The sequence below is a fragment of the Balaenoptera musculus genome, chromosome 11 (genome assembly GCF_009873245.2).
Source record: "Balaenoptera musculus isolate JJ_BM4_2016_0621 chromosome 11, mBalMus1.pri.v3, whole genome shotgun sequence".
NCBI classification, from domain to species: domain Eukaryota; kingdom Metazoa; phylum Chordata; class Mammalia; order Artiodactyla; family Balaenopteridae; genus Balaenoptera; species Balaenoptera musculus.
In genome coordinates, this window is record NC_045795.1 from 22716944 (window position 1) to 22741895 (window position 24952).

General features: G+C 50.1%; 1 protein-coding gene across 2 annotated transcripts; it reads right to left on the reverse strand.

The window, feature by feature from the left end:
- Positions 1-6: 6 nt before the first annotated feature.
- On the reverse strand, positions 7-22994 carry TRIM26 (tripartite motif containing 26). 2 transcript variants are annotated; one of them, XM_036868894.1, is made up of 8 exons: positions 22477-22991; positions 9635-10122; positions 9375-9470; positions 7835-8065; positions 3598-3620; positions 2991-3106; positions 2716-2748; positions 7-2198 (listed from the first exon to the last, which is right to left on the reverse strand). In XM_036868894.1, exons 2-8 carry the CDS (start codon positions 10070-10072, stop codon positions 1513-1515), a joined length of 1623 nt encoding a protein of 540 aa, XP_036724789.1. In that variant the 5' UTR covers positions 10073-10122; positions 22477-22991; the 3' UTR covers positions 7-1512. The 2 variants fall into 2 exon arrangements, with proteins under 2 accessions (XP_036724789.1, XP_036724790.1); XM_036868895.1 differs by lacking the exon at positions 9375-9470 and having other exon boundaries at positions 22477-22994.
- Positions 22995-24952: the final 1958 nt, after the last annotated feature.

Below are 24952 nucleotides of genomic sequence, written 5' to 3' on the forward strand. Positions count from 1 at the left end.
CCGGGCTGTTCACTCACCAAGTTTTTATTGAGCACCTACTCTGTGCCCAGCACTGCACTAGGTGCCATGGAGAATACAAGAGAAGTATAAGATACAGTGTCCGCCCTCAAGGAGCTTACAAAACTAGAGGCAGAAATCAGATGTACATGTGACTCAGGCAGCATGTGATATATACAAAGAGTACAACTACAGATAATGTAGTGGCTAAGAGACGCCCGAGATCCACAGCGGCTGGAAAGAGTCTCTTAGAGCAGGGGAGGAGTTAAAACTGGCTAAGCGGGGCACTGGCAGAGTGCCTGGAATGGGCAAGGACAAAGGCTGCGAGGTAACCTAGCTGGAGCAGGAGCTTGTGCTAAACTGTGGGCACTAGCAGAGCCTGGACAGAGGCTGGGACTTGGGTTGGGCCCGTGGGCAATGAGGATACGCTTTGGTCCCTCTCTTGACATGAAGACCTGGTGGCTTGCTGGGGACCCTGCTGCCCTCCTCTCCTCTCCCGGCACAGCCCTGTCTTGCCCTCCCCAGCCCCTCTCCTAGGAAAATGGAAGCTGGATGTTGAGTAGAGCCAGTGACAGAAGTTTAATACATACCCTGCTGCAAAAACTGATCAGGGCTTCCAAGGCAGGGGAGTTTTTGCTTGACTGGATATTTGCCCTGGTGCTTTCATATGAACTGCCCAAGAGGAGGGTATTTTGGATTCTTTTAAAAACTCTCCTCAAGAGGACCAACCCAGAGATAATTCATTGATCACCAATCACAACTGTTACCCCAAAGCCACATATATCTAGATCCTTCCCCTCAGACCACAGATGGCTTCAGGGAGTCCCACCTCCTGGTAATGGAAACCTCACATGCTCAGCCCTGGTCTCAGAGAAGCATGGACTCCGCTCTGGACCTTATGAGGAGATGCTTTCCACTCGCACTCCAGGCGGCTTAAACGGCCTGGGAAGCCTCAGGGGATTTTCATTCAGTTCATTTCCAACATTTTCATCTATGTTTAACTCTGAGTTGGGGTGGCAGTAGGCGTGTTTAAAGTGCCAGGGGAGGTAGGCAGCAGAGTGGATTTGGGCAAAGGAGAAGCCATGGGATTGGAGGGCAGTAAAATGGCCTTGGGTGTAATAGTCAACTGGTCTCTCCCAAGAACAGCTGGCATGGGATGCCATACAGGGCAAGAAAGTGCTGCCTCGCCTCTTACTCAACAAGGAGAGGGCAGAGCTGGGTCAAAGGCAGTGGGCAGGAGGGAGGGAGAAGCCCTGTGGACTTCAGGGTCAGAAGTCAGCACGGGAACCCCAGGAGGCGGGAGAGGAGCCCGAGAGCAGGATGGATGGAACAGCACTGAGTGAGGTCCCAAGGGGGCCACAGCCACAAGGAGGGAGCGGCAGGGGACACGGGGTCCCCCCCCCCCTTGCCTGCAACAGGTGCTCCAGCCAGGCACCTCCTCTCCCGTCACAGAGCCCAGGAATTCCAGAGAAGTGAAGCATCGGTGGGTGTGGGGCCGGGAGCGAGAGTCGGGGCTCAGGGTCTCAGCAGGAGGCGTGTTCCCGGCCACTTGAGCCACAGGAAGGGGAGCAGGCGCCGGGTGAAGGTGGCAGTGAAGGTGTAGATGAGTTCTTGCGACTCTGCGTTGGTGAAAGTCACGGTGCCCCCTTCATAATCCAGGGCGATGCCCACTCTCCGGGGCCGCAGGGCCGGGAAGAGCTCGGCCTCGGGGCTGGTGTTGGCCCAGATGCCCGCGGAGGAGAGGCGCAGCGCCCACACGCCGTCCTCCGGCCGCAGGGAGAGGTCGCCCTTCCTCTTCACCGAGTCTCTGGCCACCCCCACCATGCAGCTTTCCAGAACTTCCTCCTCCTCCTCCTCCTCCTCTTCTTCCTCTTCATCCCCCAACGATTCCTCGTCCTCATCCGTTTCCCAATCATCATATCCGTCCCCATAGCCGGCCTCCTCTTCCTCCTCCTCCTCTTCCCCCTCTTCCTCCTCGTCCCCCTCCTCTTCATCCTCGGACCAGCCCTCCCTCTCCACCTCCACCTCCCAGTAGACCTTGCCCCAGGTGAAGCCCTTACTGCCCAGCACCCCCGGCTCACAGTCAAACTGCTGGGGGTGCAGGTACGCGCTCTGGTACAGGCCGCTGTAGGTCACGCACTTCCAGTCCTCCGACAGCTGCAGGTACCCACTGGCCGACTGTGGGTCTAGGGTGACACTCACTGTGGGGACAAAGGAAGAAGTAGCGGTGTCGCCAGCGGACCAGGAGGGGACCCCCCAGTCTCCACAGCAGGCTGCCACGCTGCACGATCCAAGGGGTGCGCTCACACCTGTGGCAGCGTGCACAGGCCCCTCAGGGGTATGTGGTGCGCGGCCTGACAGCAGGGCCAGAGGCAGCACAGCAGCGGGGCCTGGGGCAGACAGTTCGCTCCGAATACAGGAGCCACATGACAGGGCAGATGAGAAGGAACTCGGTCACAGGGAAAAGGACTGGCGGCAGGACCTCTGAGGACAGAATAACCAAACATGGGCAGGAAGGGTCAGAGGCTCCAGTGGAGGGCTCTACTGCAGACGAAGGGTAGCAGAATAGTCAGAAAATGCAAGGTGGGGACTTCAGAAGTGCAGCTGGGAAACGCTCCCTGCTGTACAAGAGAACGGGCTACCTGGGGGCAGAAGGATTCTGTGGGGAGAGTATTCTTTATTTGAGGCAAATCTAGGAACAGCCCTTTGGATACTCACCTGTCTTATATTCTAAGTCTCTCAGCAGCTTCCCTGGGGAGAAAAAAAGGACAGCAATGACCCTCAAGCCCAGCAAACCTATGAACCTGTTTCTCACTTGGACAGTATTAATTTCGTGACAAGGCTCCATCCCTGAGATCCCAAGAAGGGAAAAACAACCAGGAGACCTCAGAGGAATGAGGTCAGAGAATCCGACACGAAGGAGCCAGGTACCCTCTTCTCAAAGCGGCACCCCAGCTCCTGACTCCCACCCCAAGGCCCTCCCCAACCCCTACCTTGGAACTCTCTCAGGCCCCGCTGCAGAGACAGAAGTCTATCTGAGAATTCTCCTGTCCTTTTTTTAACCACACGAGCAATGGGTTTCCCAATCCAGAACTTCTTCCGTGGATACCTGAGAAGATGACAGACAAACCTGCTACTTAACTCTTCCTACATTTCTCTCAATCCTCATGACAATTTGTGAAGGGGGAGGGAAAGGTATGATTATCCCCAGGTAATGGAAAACCAGGGCCTCAGAGGTACTAAGTGAACTGCCCAAGGCTGAGCCAAGACTTACAACCACCAGCAGACTCAACATTCAGAGCCCTTTTGTCTACCAGCATGTGTTCTCACACCATCCTGTCCCGTCTCAGACAAGGATAGTGGACACGGGAGTGGGGATTATACAGAGAACTTGCTCCGGTGCAGAGCAAGTCTCCACCAGTTCTCAAGGATGTGTTCTTGCCTCCCAGGAGAGAAGGTTATCAGGATGAACCATGCGATGTGGGAACCTCTGGCCTCATTTCACACAGCCATTAATTCAGATGGATCATGGTCAAGGAACAGGGGAGGGGACACAGGCACAGGGGAATGAGGTGCACCATGGAAAGGAAACTCTTTTACCTGTTTAAGAAGTCTCTGGTGTCCTGGAAGGGAAGAAAGCACAAGAGTCAATGTGAATCAAAGAAGACTTCATTCATATATACCAACACTATTAGAGACCGGGACACATCAGTGAACAAAACAAATGCGGTTCTTCCTTATGGAGCTGACATTCTAGTGGCAGCAATGGATAAAACAAAAAGAAAACAAACAAAATAATCACAATGACAGAGCAAATGGCTGGGGGTGGGGGGCGGTGGGTAGGAGAAGGGGATGACAGGCCAGCTTCTCTGAGAGGATGACACTTGTGCTGAGATTTGAAGAACTCAGTACTGGCCAGGTGAAGAATGGGAGGAAAGCAAGGTGGGAAAGGGCTTGGCAAAGGGGGCAGGGGCCACATCATGCAGGGCGGGACAGCCATAGCAAGGAGTTCAAATTTTGTTCTATGTTCAGTAGAAAGCCATCAAAGTGTTTCAAGTAGGGGAGTGATGTACGTGATCTGCTTTTCAAGTGGCTGAGACTGCTAAGTATCCTCCAGGATCTATTCTCCCCTTCTTCCTTTTAGTAATAGAACCTGTGGAGTAATAGCTGGGCAGAGGGCCATCCAACAGAAAACTACATTTCCCAGATTCCCTTGTAACCAGGTTTGGTCATGTGACTAAGCTCCAGCCAATGGGATGCAAAAGGAAGCAATGACTATAACGTTGGGGTCACATCCTTTAAAAAAAAAAAAAAAAGAAATTCCATTCTACTTCCTCTTTTTCCTTGGCTCAATTTTGGATATGATGGTGAGCTCAACTTTGACAAAACAGCTGAGGACAATGTCCCTTGAGGTTAGTGAAACAACCAGATGGAAGTAACCAGCTTTCTGGATGACCTCATGGACAGCTGCCCTAACAGCTCTAGACCCCTCGTGTCTGAACTGTTTCTGGGAGGGAAATAACTTGTTTGATATAGTCGCTAGCCAAAATCCCAAATGATCAATCACTTGGCCATCCTGTACAGAATGGATTAAAGAGAGGCAATGCCAACATCAGGGGGCAGTCTGGAGGCTGTTTATGGACCTGGCAGGAGATAATGATGCCCTGACTAGGGCAGTACAGTGAAGCCAGGGAAGCAGCACATTCTAGGTATGTTTGAGACAGACTGGGCATACTGGTGAAAGATAATCAAGGACAGGCCACAGCTTGCACAGGAGGGAGGATGGTGCTGAGTGACAGGAGAGGGTAGCATGGGAGGAGGTTCTTGCGAGATGCTGGTTATTTCCCTTTTATAAGTCTAAATCCTCCATAATACTCTATAGTAATTTTTGCCTTCCTTTTACTCATCCCACAAATTTTAAGTGCTTCTTACGTGTCAGACACCACTCTAGAAGCCTTAGAGCAGGGAAAAAAAAAAAAAAAAAGAGAGAGACACACACACAAATCCCTAGCAGCGGGAAGCAGAGAGCAAAGAATCAACATAACAAATATACGATGCTATTAAGTGCTAGGTGCTATAGGAAGAAGACAGTAGTGTGGAGGGGGACTGGGTAAGGGTTGGGGCAGAGTGACCTCTTTGAGAGAGTGGGATTTGGGAAGCAAATGGGATCGCCAAACTGTGGCTGCTGCGGACTGTTTCAGCAAGTCTCAGGAACAACTTGGGGTTTTGCTCAAGGGGAGGCCATCCAAGAGGTCAGAGCTACACCTCGCCCCCAACCGTGAAGCAACTGACCAGAGACTGGTTGTGAGTTGCTGGCAAATCCTTCTACTCTGGCCCTCAAAACAAGTAAGTCCAAGCCAGCTTCAGAGGACGGGGGGACAAATCTTGAGACAGTGTATGCCAACAACTCTGCTGGGATACGTGACATAAAAAGGCAAATAAATGGGCAGTAGGTGGGTGGGGTTAGGGAGCCAAGAGGGCATATTTTGTGACACAGGAGCTGCTAGAACAGAGAGAGAATGAGGCCCATCTAAGGGCTGAAGGTTGTGAGTGGCCCAGAGAGGGTGGGACCCGGAGCACCAGTGCAGGAACCCTTCTCCCAAAGGACGCAGAAGGGGGGACTGGGGCGTCCCGAGGTGACCTGCAGCCTCACACACTGGGCCTCCAGAGGGACGCAACCCGCCCAAGGCTCCTGGAGGGCCTCTCACCCCCCAGACTCCTGGGTATGTGGAGAAAGAGGCAGTCAGAGCAGAGGCTGGGGCAGGAATCACAGCAATGCTGGGTATGAAGAACCCTAAGGTTCTTCATGGGTGTGGATGGCGACCGACAGTGGAACAGGCAGAGGTATGACCTGCCACCAGACCCTGCAAGGCCTGCCCAGGGTTGAACCAGGGGGGCTTCACAATTCCCTCCAGAGGGGCTCTCCTATCCCCTAGTTCCCTTTATTGTCTTCCTGATAGTCCCAGTCCAGAGATCTTTCCTTTTCTATCGCCTTTGTCAAAAGGCCTCTGTTTCTGTCTTTTTTTTTTTTTGCCGCACCGCATGTCTTGTGGGATTTTTAGTTCCCCAACCAGGGATCGAACCCAGGCCCTAGGCAGTGAGAGCGCCAAGTCCCAACCACTGGACCACCAGGGAATTCCCTGTTTTTATCTCTCGTCCTGTTGCTTCTCTCTCTCACCTGTATTTCTCTACCAGACTTTTGGATCAGGGCCCCTATCTTAGTAGGGCCTCATCTTTACTCTCCATTGACAATCAACTAATCTCTGGTAAAATACTAATGACAGTTCAGGAGTGAGCGGTCCAGTTCCCTTGCAGCAAAAGCAAACCCAAACAAAACACACAGACAAAACCCACCGGCACCAACATTTCCTTTACTGACTTTCAGCAGACACCCACCTTCTCTCCTTTCCCTCCTCCCACCTGGCCCCAGGGATGTCTTCAATCTGAGTGGTCTCAGAGGCACCGAAGGCTGGGCCTCTGCTGGCCCACAAAGCTCTTCTGGGCGGACTGCGGAGAGGCTCCCCTCCAGGCAGACACGGCTGGATCTCAGCGCCCCCCAGTACCTCAGCTATGTCCCCCTCTGTTCCACAACAAGTACACATCCACATGGTGGCAGCGGCTGTGAGGAAAGGAAGGATGCGCACCCCTGAAGAGGGGGGAGGGGGTGGAGAAGTGACCCAGTCAGAGTCTGAGAGAAATTCTAGGGAACAGAATGACTTCTGGAGGAAAGGAAGGAACCAGAGAGACATTCTGGACAAAGTGAGAGAAAAGAAGAGCAAGAGGCCGGAGGCCTGTGAGTCAGGACACCCGAGCTGGAGCTCTGACGTGATTCCTGACCTGCCCCACGGCCTGGGACAAACTCTTCCTCTCTCTGGTCGTCAGGGACTTCATCAGTGGGGGCTCGACCGGAAGAGTTCTACGTCCCCGCCAGTCCCGAGGCATGAGTCGGAATCCGCAATGATGGAGAGGCAGGCAGAGGCTACCTGTGCCGGCCCGTGTACCCGGCGGACTCGTCCTGTCTCCCCAGCATCCCGCCTCTGACTCGCCCTGCCACTGGCCAGGGACAGCACTTCCCTAGAGGAGGTCCTGGGCGGTTCCGCTGCGGCCAGCAGCCCCACCATGCAAGTGGAGGAGCTCATCACACAGGCCTTCTCCTGGCCTGCAAGGGCAGAAAGATCGAGCATGCTCGATCTGGTGTCATTTCAACGTGGCAGCCTTTTCTCCAATCCATGACCCTCCCTTTCTCGGCGCCAAAGCTGCCTCTCCCGGGAGGCAGAGGCCCCCTGCCTGCTCTCCACCTTATTCTCTGAGGCTGATTCCACAGTCCCAGAGAAAACCTCTGCCTTCGAGAAGTCTCCCTTCCCCAGCTGCCCATCTCCTCCAGACCCTCTGGGTTCTTGACAGAAGCCGCCGTTCAGCCCTCCCTCAGCGACCCCTGACCCCACAGGCTTCTTCATCTCCAGAACCATAAACAGCTTCCCCTGGACCAGTGTCTGCCAATGACTTGTTAGAAGACAGGCTCGTGACGGTAGTGATGAGCATGGAGGATAGTAACGAAAATACTAATAACCTTCTCTTCCATTTCTACAACACTTTTCAAAATTTTAAACTCTTTCAGGTAGAAAAGTTACTTTTTGAAGTGACAACATGCCAGTTATTTTATGCTCATGCAATCATTGCAATAAGTGGTGGGGATAAAGATTATCATCTCCATGCTTCAGATGAGAAAACGGAGGCCCCGAGAAGAAGTGACTCTCCAAAGGTCCTGTAAGTGAGTGGCAGGGCCAAGACCTGCTGTCCTTGTCTCCCGGCTCCCTGCCCCAGGGAGGTCTCTCACCTGCATAAGCTCTGCAGCCGGCTGCTGTGCCTTGCCCTCCAGCTCAGAGATGACCAGCGCCAGCCGGGCAAGCTCCCCGACGCCCCTGGTCTTGTACTTCTCCCTGCCCTCTGTGAGCTCCTGCTCCAGCTTCGCCAGCTGGTCCAGCAGGCGCTGTTCCCGCTCCCTCAGGAACTGGTGGCCCTGCTCAAACTCAGCCACGATGCACTGCCTCTGGTCCTGGAGCTTCTTCTGCAGGGATGGGAAGGGGGAGAAGGGGGTGACACCTCCGCCCCGGGGTAGAAGATCCCTCCAGGATCTGGTGTAGGGGTGCACAGGCTGGCTCTTTGCCTCTCGTGCCCCTCGCTGACCCCATTCATGAATTCTACAGTGTTTGGGCTGGAAGGGGCTTTAGAGCTCTCCTGTGGCAACCTCCTTTCTTCAAAGAAGACACAGTAAGTCAGTCAGGTCAGTTCCCTCAGACACCATGGGATTGGAACCCTGACTGCCTGCCATTATCTGTTCTAGGTAAACCAGTATGTTCTGGGGGCCCTTTGAGGAACATTATGAGCAAACACATTTTCCCCTCCTGGACACCAATCGCCGTGTGCTGCCAGGAAGTTTTCCTTGATTAATTTTATTCAAGCCTGACCAATCCTCTCTTCAGCATCCTCCCCATTGTGTGTAAGATATCTGTGTGTACCCCATCCCTGCCATGTAGGACTATATCCTCTTCCCTCAGTGAAACTGTGGAATGTCTATGCTCAGGGACCATGTCCTTTCTTGCCCCCAAGTCTCCCTGCCCAGTCCAGGCTGGGATCTGGTCAGCATCCTCGCACACTGAGCACCTGGAGGCACTCCTTGGATTGGGCCGTCTCCTGCTTCACTCTGTCCCTCTCCCAGGGCCTAACTGCTCACCGCCGGGACTGGCCCCAGCATCCCTCCACCCTCCAATGCCCACTTCCCCAACAGACTTTCCCCCAGAAAACTGGAACCTCTTATCAGTTCTTTCCCTCTGATCCCATCTCTCATCAAGCACACCATGCGCTGCCTGTTTCCTAACTCCTGGCAACCACAGGCGCAGGACTCACTAGACAGAACGTCTTCAGAGCTGGTCGGGCCTTGCCTAGCCCACCCCTCTCAGTTCTCGTCCTGGAGCCAGCTCCCTCCTTCCAAACCCCCTGCGCCCCTCACTCTCAAGAACCATGTCTTTCTCCCTCTCTTTGAAAGGAAGAACAAAGCCAGGCCTTCCTCAGTTCCCTACACTCTGGCTCTGCTGAGCAGACACGCCCTGCAGCTGAGGTGAGTCACGGAAGGAGAAGGACCTTAGCTGACATCCAGGCAACCCAGTCACTTGTGAGACAAGGAAGCAGGCCAAGGCCACAGAGCTCAGACCGGCAGGGCTTGGGCTAAAACCCAGGCTTCCCGGCCGTCAGTCCAGTCGGGGCTCCCTCTCCCAGGGAGCCGGCTGCCTGCCGGCTGTGTCTCTACAAGCTCTAGAGCTCCTGCTCCGCATGGCCAATTGCCTGCCTCAGAGCTTTCCCTCAACAGCCTCACTTACCAGCACAGCCAGGATATCAGCTTCTCCCTTGGCCTGAAAGCCCTGAATTTTGTCTCTGTCTCTCCTTAGGGTACTCAGGTGGTTCAGGATTTTTTCCTGTAGAAAGACAAGCAGTGGGGATGCTCTGGGCTGAGGCAGGAGGGTGGACTCGGGCTGAGTCCTCGGCCAGCGAGAAGCCTTCTGAGGGGTCTGCGCCGGGCCTCGCCTCCGGGTGGGTGCCAAGCAGAGCATCCCTCCCTGCGGGGGTGAGGAGGGCTTACCCTGTGGGGCTGGGCCGCCTTCTCCACGAGGACGGCCGAGTGGGGCCTGTGCTCCCGGGACTCCCGGCACATGACACACAGCAGCTTGCCATCGTCCTCGCAGTAGTAGTGCAGCTTCTCCTGGTGCCGCTCGCACAGCCTCGTGTCCTGCTGCTCCCGGGCCGCTTCCCCCGGCTGCCGGCCCTTGTCCACCTTCAGCCGCTCGATGTTCTCCACCAGGCTGGCCAGCTGCCACACTGGCCTGATATTCTCCTTCTTAAAAGGCTTCTTACACAGGGGGCAGACAGGGCGGCCCCCTGATGCGGGGCGGACGTCGGTGGTACAGCTGCGGCAGAAGACGTGGCCACAGTCAATGGTCACCGGGTCCCGCAGGTAATCGAGGCAGATGGAGCAGGTCACCTCCTCTTCCAGGCTCCGCAGTGGTGCCAACGCAGCCATGGTGTCCTGAGCTCAGAGGGGTCCCTGTTCACTGGTGGGGACTTCTCCTCCTTGGAGACCAGACACGGAGTCAAGAGCAGGCACAGCAGAGGGGCAGAAATGGCAGCCTTGCACAAAGCCGCCAGCCCCAGCGACCGATCAGTCAATCAATAGATACTTAGCAGCTCCTACGAGGCTCACACAGAACCAGAGCGAAAGGACCTTACTGATCCTCAAGTCCAACGCCCTCATTTTACAGATGAGGAAACTGAGGCCCAGAGAGGGTAGCTTGGTAGAAGGGAGAGCAGAGCTGCCACCAGCCCATGCCACGCTGTTGGGAAAGCACTCCTACCTCAAGACCCTTTCCTTCCATCTGTTGGGAAATTGCTCTAATATACCAATTATGATAGAACAAGGCACGAGATAACTACCTGCTGAAAAACTGTCACAATATACAAATCTACAATGTCTATTATGCGCACAGTGCTGCCTCACTTCTGCAGTGCATGGGCTGCACAACTGTTCATGGGGGGCCCTGACAGAGTCAAAAGACTCCTTTGTCTTCCCTGTAGATCTCAGGTGTCAAGGACTAAGTGCACTGAGGTTCTTTACCGAGACTCAAGAAGCGTCAAGAATCTGAGTTCTGGTGTCCTCCTTTATAGATGTTTCCTTGGGCTGTGCTGGAGTTTTGGCTTGGTTCACTTCCCCCAGAAAGCAGGTCTCTACCCAGACTCAGCCTGCTGGCAGAGCACAGCCTAACCACACCGGACTCGTTCTCAGCTGTGCCCCCTGTGCAGCTGGCCTGGCTGCTCTACTGCTAACAAGGGCGACTGAGACCAACGTGGGAGGAAGCCTCAGGTGGCTTGTGACCGTGATGTGCTGATGAGGGCTTGGCCGTAAGAGGGAGCACAGAAGCTGAGCACAGAGAGGACTTTAGTCCTGTTTACCTCTGCAGCCCTGGCCCACTTCCTTTCTGAGGTTAGGAGCCTCAACACACCTAACCCAACAGCTTCCTCCTGCCCCTGACACTGTGTGACAAGAGAGAACTCATTTAAGTACTCTGAGCCTCAGTTTATCCATCCGTAAAATGGGGAGAGTGATACTTACCTTCAGGGGTTTCTAAGTGGGTTGAGTAAAAGAATTATGTTGAAAATACTAAGCATAAGCGCGGTATAGAGGGGGAATCTAGGAGAGAACCCAGAACCCGTGGTTCCCAAATCCAGTGAGTGTTCAAAGCACAAGTAGAGCAAGAGTGGAAATTTAAAGTGAGGATGAACCGCCATAGTGACACACGAGCTCCAGAGTTAAAGCAAACGAGAGACTCGTGGGGCAAACTGGGGAATCTGCTCTGCCGCAGACCCACAGAAGGACCCACGGGAGGCAATAAGCAGTCGCTGGGAAGACAGCCAGCAGACGGGGCGCGCAGGTAACTGCGAGGCTGGAATGAAGCCCGTGGAACCACAGGCAAATCAATCCGATTACTGACTATGTATGTCAAAGTCCATTACAGCAGAGTTCAGTGGCCTTCAAGGTCTTTCACTGTAGTGACATGAATGAGCTAGAAATAAAGCCCCAAAGAGAAAACAACACAGGAATACAAAGTCTACTTCTTGAGGATCTAACGCAGCAATATATAAAAAGTGCTTTATAAAGTGAAAGTACTGTACAAATGTAAGAGATTATTTTACTGCTGACAATGAACTCCAACTGGAAGCTCCAATGGATTTAGAGATGTGTGACTTTAAGAGTGTGGAAAAGACCTGTACCTACCAAGCTCAAATGAAAGAATGAAGGAATTTAACTGGTAAATGAAGGTCATGAAGTTTTTAGAATGTTAATAAGGGTAGTAAAACTCCTAGGAATTGCCTGGTCAACTCCCTGGTTTGTCTGTTGAGGAAGCGAGCCTGACCCAGCAACTTGGAGGTGTAACACAGGAAAGGGTCCTGGTGCTGGTGATTCCTGTGGGTGCTGGAGCCCTTCACCAACTCACTTTGCTGAGGGGCTTGGAAGTTCAAAGGCTAAGGTTATTTGTTTCTTTTATTGTTGTAGGGGGATGGCATGTGTTTATCTTCGGGGCTGGGAATTTAATTCTGTTGCAAATGACCAGATAAATAAAAGGACTATGAAGAGCTCAGCTACAGCTCCCCGTCCACACAAAACCTGACACCATCAGTTGCCCTCATCACTTGGAGCAGGAGTTCTTAACCCAGGCTCCATGCTGGACTTTCACAGATCTTTAAACCCCCAACACTGTATGAAAATGGTCACTAATGTACTAGATGAAAAACCTGTCCAGGGATTACAGAAGAATGCTGGTAAGTAAGTGTAGGAGGGATGATAGAACTAGAAAAACACCATCTTGCAAGCTCCATTGCATAAGACAAGGATCATCATCAGATACTAAAACCATGAGGTACTAGGGGACAGGACAGTCCCATGGTGCTAAGTACCGCCCAGTGGGTTACTCCCTAATGTACCTTGATAAGGGAGAGATCTGGTGATGGCCTTAGTCAGTGACCAAATCCAGCATCGCTAATAGAGGGACAGGTGTTTCTGGCATATGGTTCCCAATGTGGCGCCATATGAATTGCACAATGTCACCTTTGAAGTAGTTGTGCCAAAAATGTTTGAGGTGGGACTTCCCAGTGGCTCAGTGGTTAAGAATCTGCCTGCCAGTGCAGGGGACACAGGTTCAATCCCTGGTCCGGGAAGATCCCACATGCCGCGGAGCAACTAAGCCCATGCGCCACAACTACTGAGCCCGTGCGCCACAACTACTGAAGCCTGTGCACCCCAGAGCCCGCACACTGCAACTACTGAGTCCACGTGCCACAACTACTGAAGCCTAGAGCTCGTGCTCTGCAACGAGAAGCCACCACAATCAGAAGCCCGCACACCGCAACGAAGAGTAGCCCCCGCTCACTGCAACTACAGAAAGCCCACGTGTAGCAACGAAGACCCAACGCAGCCAAAAATAAAAAATAAAAAAAGTTTGATGTGAATGAATCCAATCAAGTCTTTCAACCTACCTTCCAGTTTATAGAAAATATGAGGGTTAGAAGAATGAGTTAAAGCCCATCATCAGGAGACAGATAAATCCAGAATAGGAGACATTCCACAAGACAACTGGCCTGGACTTCTAAAAAGTCAGTCATGAAAAATAAAACAGGATTGTTCTTGATTTAAAAAGACTAAAGAGAAATAACAATCAAACGCAAATACTTTGATTGGATCCTGGTTTTTTAAAAAAGCTATTAAAAACAGTTTGGGGACAATTAGAGGAAATTTGACAAAAGACTAGGTATTGGATCATATTAAGAACTTATTATTGATTTTTTAATAGCATTTATTGAAGTTATGTATGAGAATGTACATATTTTCAGGCAACACATGCTGCAGTATTTAGGACTGTATGACTACAACTTACTTTTAAATGGTTCAACAAAACAAAGTAAAAAGTCTGAAAAATTTTCTGAGGAGAGGGGCTAGAGTTTTCCATCCTTCTTAAAAAAATCTGTACAAGAGTCTGTAACTACCAAAGATGTTGAAAATCTCTAATAGAGAGATGATCGTGCCCAACACTTGTAGAAGCTCAATACATAGGTGCTGAACAAATGAATGGATTCAGAGGAACGAAGGCAATGTTAATTACATATGCATTTGTTTGAGAGTCTGCTGAAACTAACAAATGAAACACAGTACAGTTCTATGTTCAATCCCATTGCTTGGTTATATAGGCTCCATCCTGAATATATAACAAATATTGAAGATGGCTTACCCTGGCATTGCTGACTATGTGTAAGACTCGAGGTGTAAATCTGTGGGTTGAAACCAGGTTCAAGTTTGGGCTCTAAACCAATAGCCCAGTGACTAACAACTTCTTGGTGACAGCATTTCTGTAGGACCCACCTTACCGGCCATTTACACATCTTATGTTATTTAATGCTCAGGATACTCTTCTGAGGACACTGAGGCTCAGGGAGGGAAGCAATTTGCCCAAGAGCACGTGGCTAGGAAGCAGTGTCTGGTGCTGATGCCTCAGCCCAATCCATTACACTCTCTTCTCTGCCCAGGCGAACTGTAAAACGGGGCCTAATACCAGCTCCTTTGTCAGGAAGCTCGGGTGAGGTCATCGCAATGGAAGGGCTTTGTAAACTGGAGAGCGCTGACAAAAGTAAAGGGTCATGTATTACTGCTGACGCTGAGCGAAAGCACCCTTGCCTTAGATTCGACAGGCAGCGGGGCTCCTATATGAGACGCGGGCGGACCTGGGCTCACACTGCACAGCCAACCCTTTCGAGCCGAGGCAAAATTGACCCTCTCCAAAACCCCTCCCCAACTTACCACGCTCCCCTGTGATTCTGCCTTTTCTATCATTTGTGCCTTTAGCATATGCTGATGATCTCGACAGGTTTTCACAATAAGGGGTAAAACTATCACACTCCTCTCCATTCCTGGCTCTCGGGTGGACAGAAACCACAGAAAGCCAGAGCCAGAAAAAGTCTTCACAACGACACGGTCCACCCTACCGACACGGTCCACCCTACCGACATGGTCCACCCTACTTGCTTTACCCAAATGAGAATTCTGAAACCTGAGAAGTCGTTTCATGGATTACCTTCTACCAGAGGCCACTCACCCCTGCTCTGGGGTGGACAGGTCTTCTGTCCTTTCAATAAACCAGAAGCTGGTTTCAATTCAGAACCAGGCAGAACTGGAGACACTCCCAACCTTTTTGAGTTCCCCTTGCCCCACAATCCACCGGTCCCCTACAGCTCTCCGCATCTCGTAAATACCTACTCTACATGTCAACAGACTGGCTGAGGTGACACCACGTAATTTCTGGCACACATTTCAGGATGTGGATGCCATGCACAAGTTTTGGCTGCGAGAACCACTGTGAGTTGTAAAAACTAGCTGAGGTTTCTCTTTTCATGGTTAGAATTCTGGTAGATAGACTTTATCAAGTTATGAAAAGAAACTTCCATTCCTACTATTTAGAGAATTATATATACATATTATACATACATGTATATATACATATAACTTGATACATGATTTTTTCTTCTTTATATAGTCACGTGTTTTTCTTTAATTCATTGATGTGATGAATTGTGTTAAAATATTTTCTTATAAGCCATCTTTATTTAGGAATAAACCCTACTTGATTATGATGTATTATGTGCAATTTTAATAAACAGTTTGATTCAGGTTAAAAAAACAAAAAAAACTAGCTGAGGGAAGCATCGCCGCGAATGCCCACACCTTGTAAGGGACAGGTCCTTACACTACTCACCCACCCCTGCCCTGGTCCAGTTCCAGAGGGAAAGGATCTAACTCTAGACCCCTGTTTCTTAACAGTTGCCAACTTCTACCCTAGCAGGTTCTAAACCTTCCCTCAACTTCCCATGGCTTTTGATGCCCCACACCTTCGTCCCTCCTTCCTGCTGCCTTGGGCTTCTACATGCCACAGCAAGGGACCCTAGAAGACATCAAATCCCAGGTGTGGACTCCAAGGCCCAGGGAGGTGAATGGAGGGGGCTGGATTTGCACCCTGGTCTCCAGGCTGCTTCTCAAGTCCACGCATGGGGCTCCAAACAAGAGCCCCTTCTTCCTTGTGATCCTAAAGTGCTTAGCCTAGGGCTCCGTGCCCTGTGGGAAGGCCAATTAAGGGCTCTTGGGGCTCCAGATTAAGCCTCATTTCTTAATCTGAAATAACCAAATTCTCCTAGAAGTAAACTTCTGTGAGACACCTCTAACAAAGCAGGAAAGGACAAAATTCAGGGCAAAAAGCAAGTGATCTGGATCTGGATACTAGAAGGAGTGGCCGTGCCCCTGCTGCCGACACCTGGACTCCCCAGATCTTTACAGGCCTGGCTGTGGGCTGGGCACCAGGCAGGCTCAGGGGATGCCAGTTTGGGGGGCGGTGCATTGCTGAGGTCACACGTGGGTTACTTTTCCCCCACAGGTCAAGCATCACTGGTGCTCTGAGGCACAGTGCAGGCCACGCAAACCCCCGGGCCAGGCCGAGACATGCTCTGAACAGTGGAAATCCCCACAGGGCCCAGGGCGGGGCATGGAAGCAGCAGCCACTGGGAGTTGGATGGGACAAGGCTTTGAAGTGCTGCTGAGGCTTTTAAGTAGGAGGGTGTCAAAATTCATTCAACAGTTAATAGGTATTTACTAAGCGCCAGGCACTGAGGATACAACAGAGAACAAAAATGGGAAAGTCCTTGCCCTCCCAGAGCTTACATCTAGTGACATAATTGAGTGATCCTTTGGAAGCTGCAATCAGAGCTAACTGTGGGGATTATACAATCCTCAAGGCTTTCCTGATTTACTTTAACCTCCTCTCTCCATTGCCTAGTGTTCCAGGCACCGCAGCCTTCCTTTCGTCCCTCAAACATACCCTGCCACGTGTAACACAGGTTCGCTCATGTAACCACCCTGGTTAACTCCCAGGCTCCAGGGATAAAGTGAAAACTCCTTCCCATGCTCTGTGAGGCCGCCGATAATCTAGGCCCAGGCCTTGCCTCCAGGCTCATTTCCTGCCATTGCCCACCTCAAACTCGACCCCACAGCCAAACCAAACCCCTCTCTAAGCCTCCAAAAGTGCCATGCTCTTTCCTGTCTGAACCTTTTGAAAATGTTGTTCCCTCTGAATAGAACACCATTCCTTTCCTTCTTAGTAGACTCCTTTTCCAGCTTGAAGTCTCAGCTGAAAGCCACCTCCTCTTTCCTGACCTGTCACAGAGTCCACATGCTCTCTCCCTTATACAGCCCCCCAGCACTCCACACTGCACTGGATACTTCCATGCAATTGTGAGTCCCTACTTATTATTATAATTACTTATTTAACAGCAGCTTTTCCCACTGCGTTGGACAGAGACTGTGTCCGCCTTATCCCCAGAATCTAGCACAGTGCCTGACATAGACGAAACATGAAAAATTGGCTGAAGAAGTGAATAAAGCACAGGCACAGAGCGTCTGATGCCCACAAAATGCTTCCTAAGTATCTGCTGAATGAGTGCAAGAAATCTCAGCCACTTGTCCTTTCCCTCCAGCAAGATGAGAAAGTACTAGAGAGAAGTGATTTCTTCAGAGTCCCTGCAGAACAGTGGGCTGCAATCACCAGCACACCCCCAGTCATGGTATCCAAGGTTTGGCTCCAGGAACGTACAGGAACCAGGAGAGAAGAAAAAGCTGTGTCCCGGGAAATGGTTGTGATTATAATGGTGATAATCGCTCCTTCCCTTTTCTTTCGTTTTACACTAGGTATGCATCCATGAACAAAACAGTTTATTTTTCCTGGTTTTGAGCATTTCAAATGAATGGAATCATATTGCACTGGGGGGGGCGGGGGGGGAGGGACTATCTACGTCAAGTCTGTGAGGTTCACTCACATGATTGTGAGCCGATTTTGTTCATTTTCATTGCTTTATGACTGTATAATTCTACTTCTGATGTAGCCTGTTTTTGTTTTTCGGCCACGCCATGCGGCTTGCAGGATCTTAGTTCCCCAACCAGGGATCGAACTCCGGCCCTCGGCAGTGGAAGTGCTGAGTCCTCACCACTGGACCGCCAGGGAACTCCCTGATGTAGTCTACTTCTTACGGCCCCTGAGTTGTTTCCAGTTTGGGACAATTACAAACACTGCTCTGTGAACATTTCTGCTCACATGCCCTAGACACCCGGGCAAGCAGGATGCATCCCCAACTTAACTAGATCAGGCCAGACTGTTTCCAAAGTGGCTGTACCACCGCGTGTCCCCACCAGCAGGCTCCGAGCGCCCATGCTGCTCCACGGCCTCACCAATACCTGATATTTTCATCTTTTAAATTTCTGCCATGGTGACTATAGGTAATAATACTGAATTGCATATTTGAAAGTAGCTAGGAGAGTAGATCTTAAAAGCCCTTAACACTAGAAGAAAAAACTTTGTAACTATACATGGTGACAGATGTTAACAGGCCTATTGTGATCATTTTGCAATATATACAAATATCAAATCATTATGTTGTACACCTGAAACTAACGTAATGTTATATGTCGATTATACCTCAATTTAAAAAAAACAAAACAATTAAATACGTAATAGATGCTTCACACTCTAAAAAAGAAAAATTGCCAATCTGGTGAACGGGAAATAGAATCCCATTGTGTGTATGTATGTGTATGTATGTTTAATGCTTTAAAAAAATAAGAAAAAGAAACAGCATGAAGAGAGGCCCAGTAACAGGCCAGGGAATCAGCCCTAAAGCAGCAGATCAGATTGTCCCTTGATCCAACTAGTAAATGCTGTAAATGTTTATCTTTTGCAGGAAGGGGTCCACCAGCTTCCATTCTTCCTTCCTCTGCTAACTTTACCCAGTTCCTTTCTGGGGATCACGTGCTTGGGGTAGAGCTCTCCCCCAGCTCAAAGGTGGAACAAGAGAAAGAGTCGTAAGCCCCCCTGGCCACGGTGCTTGCTTCAGGGTTGAGAACATGACTCAGTTGCAGCCAGTCACAAGGAGACCTAGTTGAGTCACCGGGGAAAAAAGATTCTTGAGAACTTTTTCTCTAGAACTTGCAAGAAGTGAGGTCAAACGGTTTGGAGCTGCTAGAGCAGCTAGCCAGAGGGTTAGCCTGTTTGAGAATGAAGCCAACCCAGGGATGAAGTGAAAGAAACCAGGTCCTGATGGCATCTGGTGAAATCTGTATCGAGCTGTGCCTGAAGCTAGCCTAACCTTGAACTTTTCTGTCACCGGAGCCAATAAATGCCAATAAATGCCCTTTCTGCCCAGCCAGCTTGGACTTGTCTATCATCTGACCTTCCCCATCCCCACCCCAAATTCCTGCCAGATACAGCAGAGGAAGTTATTGATGGTTACTAGGCTGAAATATACAAAGAGCTTATGCAGAAAAATCAGCCTCTTCATCTAGACAAAGCATTGGGCAAAGGTAGATACTAAGTGGCAATTCTGTTCTCTCTGGGCCCCACAGGTAGAATACAACCTGCCAGGACATAACAGATCTCCAACCTGCTCCATTGTGAGTGAGGAGCAGGCAGAATCTTCTTCCACCCCAGCTGTCATTCTAACCAAAGCCTAAAGTGAAGAGTCCTGGGTTAGGATGAAAACCCAGATTATCACCCAGCCTCAGCTACTCTGCTGTGCAGCCCGGGGCTAGATTCTTGACCTTTCTGGGTCTCAATATCACCATGAAGTGATAGGGGTAGGAGGTAACATCCAGGCAATTCACAGGACAAATTGAAATAAAGGTTTGGCAAGCATACCAGAATATTTACTGCGCAACATAAAGTCACTGCTGTGATCAAGAGCCACCAAAGCAGAATAAACATAGATGATATCTTTGGACCAGGTACCCCAGTTTTATTGTTTTTTTGTTTGTTTGTTTTGACAATTGGTTATCAGGCAGGAAAAAGCCAGTTTATCAAATTTAGTTTCTTCAAGATCATAAATGGAGTCACTGAACTCAAAATCTATGGGTTAGTGAAATGGAGATAGTCTAACCATTCATTCCCCAGAGGAAGGAGGGCCCTAAGCCACCAGCTAGGAAGTTACTACTTTAATCAAATTTGAGACACCCATGTCATTACATGTTTGCATCTCTGAAATGTGATAAATGGCATGCCATAATTTAACTGGCAAAATATTTTTTCTATGTGGAAATAAAATAATTGATGACATCTTAGATGTGGTGAAATGTAGCATATCTCGTACAAAGTGCTGCCAGGGTCCTCTAACACATGGAACTCATCCTGTCACCCTCCTGCTTCAAAACTCCTGAGATCAAAGCTGCACAGCAGGGCACACAGGCCCCCTATAATCTGCCCCCCACTTACCCATCCAGCCTTGAATCCTAACGCTAGAGACACTGAACTGGAAAGACAGCCCCTTCTTCACCGCCCCCTCTCCCCACCCCTTGCTCTTGTACATGAGCTTCTCAGTCCCAGATCATCCTTGAAAGCCTGAATCAGAAATGCCCCCTTATCTGTGAGGTCCTTCCCACCTCTGAGCTGAATGAATTCCCTCCCTCGGGAGGCTCCTGCAGATACTACATTTCTATTATAGCACTATCATACCACTTCCTAATTGATATTTTTACCCATCTTTCTTCCAACCAGGATGTGAAACCAAGGGTCATGTCTCACCGATCTTTTCATATCTCCAGTATCGGGCACAAAGTCTGTAAATGTTTGTGAGGCTAAATGTTATCCCATGATTCCAGAGCCCCATATCTTCTTCATTCTCCCCCTCACCACACTCCCCTTCCCACTTTGCAATCTCACTTCAGCAGGAGGCTCCAAGGGCTCCCCTCAGATTAGACATTCTTGGCCACAAACATTACCCAGATCTCCTCCCTCTGCATATAGTTTGGGGGGAAAGGTCACTGCATTTCTACCAAGTTGGCAAGTTTTAATTCACCCTGGATGCCAGCCAAATTAAGCCTTTGTTTTCCAAAACCAATTTCTTCCCATTCTCCATGTCGTTTCCTATTCTGATCCTGGGGGGTATAAGTCTGAAGTCACCCCAAGAAGCCTCAATTCCAACTACGGGCTCTCCTCTGCAGCTCGCAGTGTCTTTTGCAGCGGTCACCCCAGTCTGAGCCCAGCCTATCACTCCCTTTGGGGAAAGTGACATCTAAGAAGTCACCTACTGCCCCTGGGCCTCAGTTTCCTTACTGCCTAACAAGGTAAGAATAACGTCTTGTCAAGTTTGCCAGGCTGTTTGAACTTCAATCGAGGTCACATAAGTGAAAGTGTTTTCAACAGCAAAAAACTCTATAAAAATACATGCTAGAAAAGAGCACAGGAGCCAACTTAAAAGAACTCGCAATGGCTAAAGTTGTAACAAAACAAAGTAGTATTGAATTATAACCCAAAGTATAAAATAAATATCCATGAGTCCATACTGATAGAAATAAATGATTGAATAAGTGAATAAATAAGGCAAAAGAGACAAATCTCCCACGCTGAAGAATTCCAAATAATATATGTATGGAGTTGCCCTTAGGAGGCAGGAGATAATCTCACTCCTTAGGTCAGGGCTGCACATAGTTTGACTACTTTCCAAAGAGTACAGTATGGAAGGGGGTGGGGAGGCACGGGGGGGGGGGGGAGGGGAGGAAGAGTTACTTTACAGTGGAGAAGCCTGACTTCTCAGCCAGGTAATCAAGATCAGCATCAAGTTATAAAGCATGTTCCCTTGATGTGAAGTGATGAAAACGGCAATCTACCTCTGTGGTCTTCCTCCCAATAACCCATAAGCCCAGACTCAGGAGAAAAACAACAGACAAATTCCAATAGAGGCGCAGCCTATAATATACATGGGGGATATTCCTCAAAACTCTCAAGATCATCAAAAACAAAGTCTGAGAAACTGCCACAGCCACGGGGAGCATAATGGGAACTAACTGGAATATGGTAACCTGGGTGGGATCATGAAACAGAAAAAGTACTTAGGTAAAAACTAAGGAAATCTGAATACATTACGGATGCAGGCCAATAATAATGTATCGATACAGGTTCATTAACTGTAACAAATGTTCCATATTAATGTAAGGTGTTAATAAATGAATAGGGAAAAGGTTTGGGGTATATGGAACTCTGTACTAGCTTCACGATTTTTCTATAAATCTAAAACTGTTCTAAAAAATAGTCTTTTTTCAAAAATATGGAATTGCAGTTTGAGGAATATACGAAATAAAGTCTATTTTTTAAAAAGCTGATTCTTTTAAACTTGGGGGGTGAGTAACTCTAGGGACTGATTTTTAGCTCAGGCACGGTCCCTGACACTGATATTTGTTGCATGCACGAACGAATATCATTCTCTGGAAGTGCACACAAACCGGCGTGGTGTCAAAATCTGGAATGTACTGGGAATTTGGAAGTGTTTGCCTCTCATAAGCTCCACAAAGGCAAATTTACACACTTTTCTAAGGCCATACCGGGTGAAAAGCAGCAGGGAAAATGCTGATGTGCTAATGGTCTGGAGGAGGAAGTGAATGCACAGCTCCAAGTATACGTGGCTAAACCGGTTTATTCTGACCAATTAAAAAACAAACAACAACAACAAAACACCATGGCTTTGGTCCTGGAGCCTGACTGGCACATCTACTCGGCTCCAAGCAACGAGACCGTCATCTGGGCCACGCTTACTTCTGGCTCTGGAGACAAGAATGGATGGGTGCCTGAGCTGGACACGGGAAAGCGAGGAAGACCCAAGAGGAGGGAGCGAATGGAGGCCCAAGCAAGCAGGAGGATTAGGCCGGGAGGGAGAACGCCGCGAACTTCACCCTTCTCCCGAGCCCGCCCGGCGGCCCGGCCTCTTTCCGCTCGCGCGGCCGCGTTCGGTTGCCCGGACCCCAGGGCGCGTGTGTGACTGCTGCTTTGCTGCATTTCTCACCGGGCACCCCCTACTCACCGGTCCCCAGCTCCGGGCCGCGAATCCCGGGCTGGTGTCGCTTCTTTCCCGCGGCGGTCAGTTCCGGGTCGCGCTCCTCCGCCAGCACCCAGCGCGAAGGCGCGTCCCCGCCCAGTAATCTCCGGGTTCTTTGGAGCCCTCCACCGAGATTTCCCCCGGACCAGCGCCCGGATTGGCCCCTGCCGAACGCCGCCTCCCAATGGGAGCCTTAGTCCCCTCTTCGTCACTGATCACTGGGCGAATCCCCGGGCCGCAGCGGTGGGTGGGGCAGCAGGGGCTGAGAAAGGGAAACTGAAATGTTGCGGAGCTGAGGCTTAGCGGCTGCCGCAGCCGGAGTTTGGCGCGCGGTGCGCGCTCCCGCGCTACAGGGTGGAAGGGAGTCGAATTTTGAGGCCTAATGAGACACCTCCGCAGGACTCTGGGACGCCAGAATCCCTCCCCTCCCAATTCCCGCCCCGGTCTGGACGAGGGTCGGAGGGCACTAGGCGGCGAAGCGAGTTTGCCAGGTGCTCAACATTAACTATGACTCTGCCCGCAACGTGGCCTAAATTTGCTTCCTGGACCGGGCAGAATCTTACCAAGCAGATAGTCTCAGGGGGCTATTTGCAGAAATTAACTACCATTTCCGAGGCGCTTACGATGAGGCGCTTTACATAAAATATCTTTAAACCAGTCAGACATTTTTGTCCCCATTCGACAGAGATCCCAAGAGCTTAGGGGCCTGGGCTGTTTCCCTCTTTGGCGTTGGATTCAGAAACCACACAGCCCGAAAAGTGGACGGACACTCGGGTTCCCAGGATCCTCCGTGGGGAGATTTCCTTGAGGCTCCCGAGCGTCCACGCCACCCGGGGCCCGGGAAGCTGACGACGCCAAGAGTCCCTGGCCGCTCGCTCGACTCCTGTGTAGTCGTTGCCGTGTCTCAGGCACCGCCGCATGCAAATCGCCCTGGGCCAGCGGGACAGTCACCGCGTTCAGCCCATAGGCCCTCCAGCTACCTACTCTTTTAGTTGGTGTTTTGGAGGAAATGTTTAAAATGCTCCTTAAATGATTTCGTGCTACTAATTTGTCCTCTCCTTGTCTCTAGGAGGTACTTGCCCCACCCACAGGCCATTCGTGCATCCTCCAGCCACAGAGGTCCTTTCCCCTGCTTGAAATTCTCTGATAACTTCCCAGCCCACTTAGAGAGACAGGAAGGCCTCTGCAGAGCCCGCGGGGCTGACATAACCGCCCTGATTATCTCTCTGACTTCCCTCTTGCCACTTCTCCCTAAGTCCCTGTGCTTCAACCCCTCTGGTCTTGAAACTCCCTGCCCTAGCCCCTGGCATGGCTGCCCCCTTCTTGTCAGTCATGTCTCTGCTCCCTTGACATCTCAGAAAGGCCTTCCTCCACCGTCCAGTCTGTTTCACTTTTGTCATACATTTTTCATCACTCGAAAGCATCTTGTTCATTTCTTTGTCAATGTGTTTATACTCCCCACTCGCCACCCACCCCTGAGCAATGTAAGCCCCATGAGGGTGGAGACATCACCTGCCTCCCCTGCACATGACTGTCATTCAGTAAATGTGTATTGAATGAATGGGCTCTGCTTGGGCATTTCTAGAAGCTTTCTAAAGCCCTATGGCGCTGCTTGGCTGCAGTGTCAGTTATGCACTCCCCTCTCCCACCACACTACACCTTGGTTGATGCGGCTTCTCAAGCCCAAGTAAGGGCAATGGTGACTCCAAGGCTTGCTTTATACAGTCAAAGGCAGTTTTGTAGTCGCACACATTGGTATCCGCCCCTATAGCTACTGGGTGGTCAGACTCACTGCCCCCGAGTTTCTGAGGGTAGAGCCAAAATTCCTTCCTCCAGCCCTCCAGCCCAGTGTTCATACCAGCTGGAGACCAGAGCATCATATGGGGCTGGTTAGGAGTTTAGCTGTCGAGTCACATCTCTGCTTGGCTCTGCATGGGCTGGGATCATCCTCTCTGCCACTTTCTTCGTGATTCTGGGGAGTTGCTGAGCCTCTATGTGCCACAGGTTCTTTCTCTGAAAAATAGAGATAATAATTATATCTACTTCATAGAATCATTGTGAGGATTAAATGAGATAATACATGTAAAACCTTTGAAACTGTCTATAATTATTGACTAGCCCAAAGGATATAATTACTTGCATTTGAAATGAGAATCTTAAATCAAGCAAGAAAATTTAGTAGGTATGTTCCTACTATTTACCATATTTATTGAGTTAAAATATGGTTTTCAGAAATCTCAAGGTCTGAAGAATGTTAGAGTGCTTGGAAAGAGGCCTCTAAACAAAAATACTTAAAAATATGAAGCTCCCACTGGTAAAGAGGCAAAGAATTTGTTTGAAGCTTTCATATGAAGGATACCTTGTTATCAGGGCCAGAATAAATGACTATCTCTAAAGGAAAAGCTAAAAGTTACATGAACTAAACTGGGTTTTAAGCCTATATGTCTGTTTTCTAGCAAAG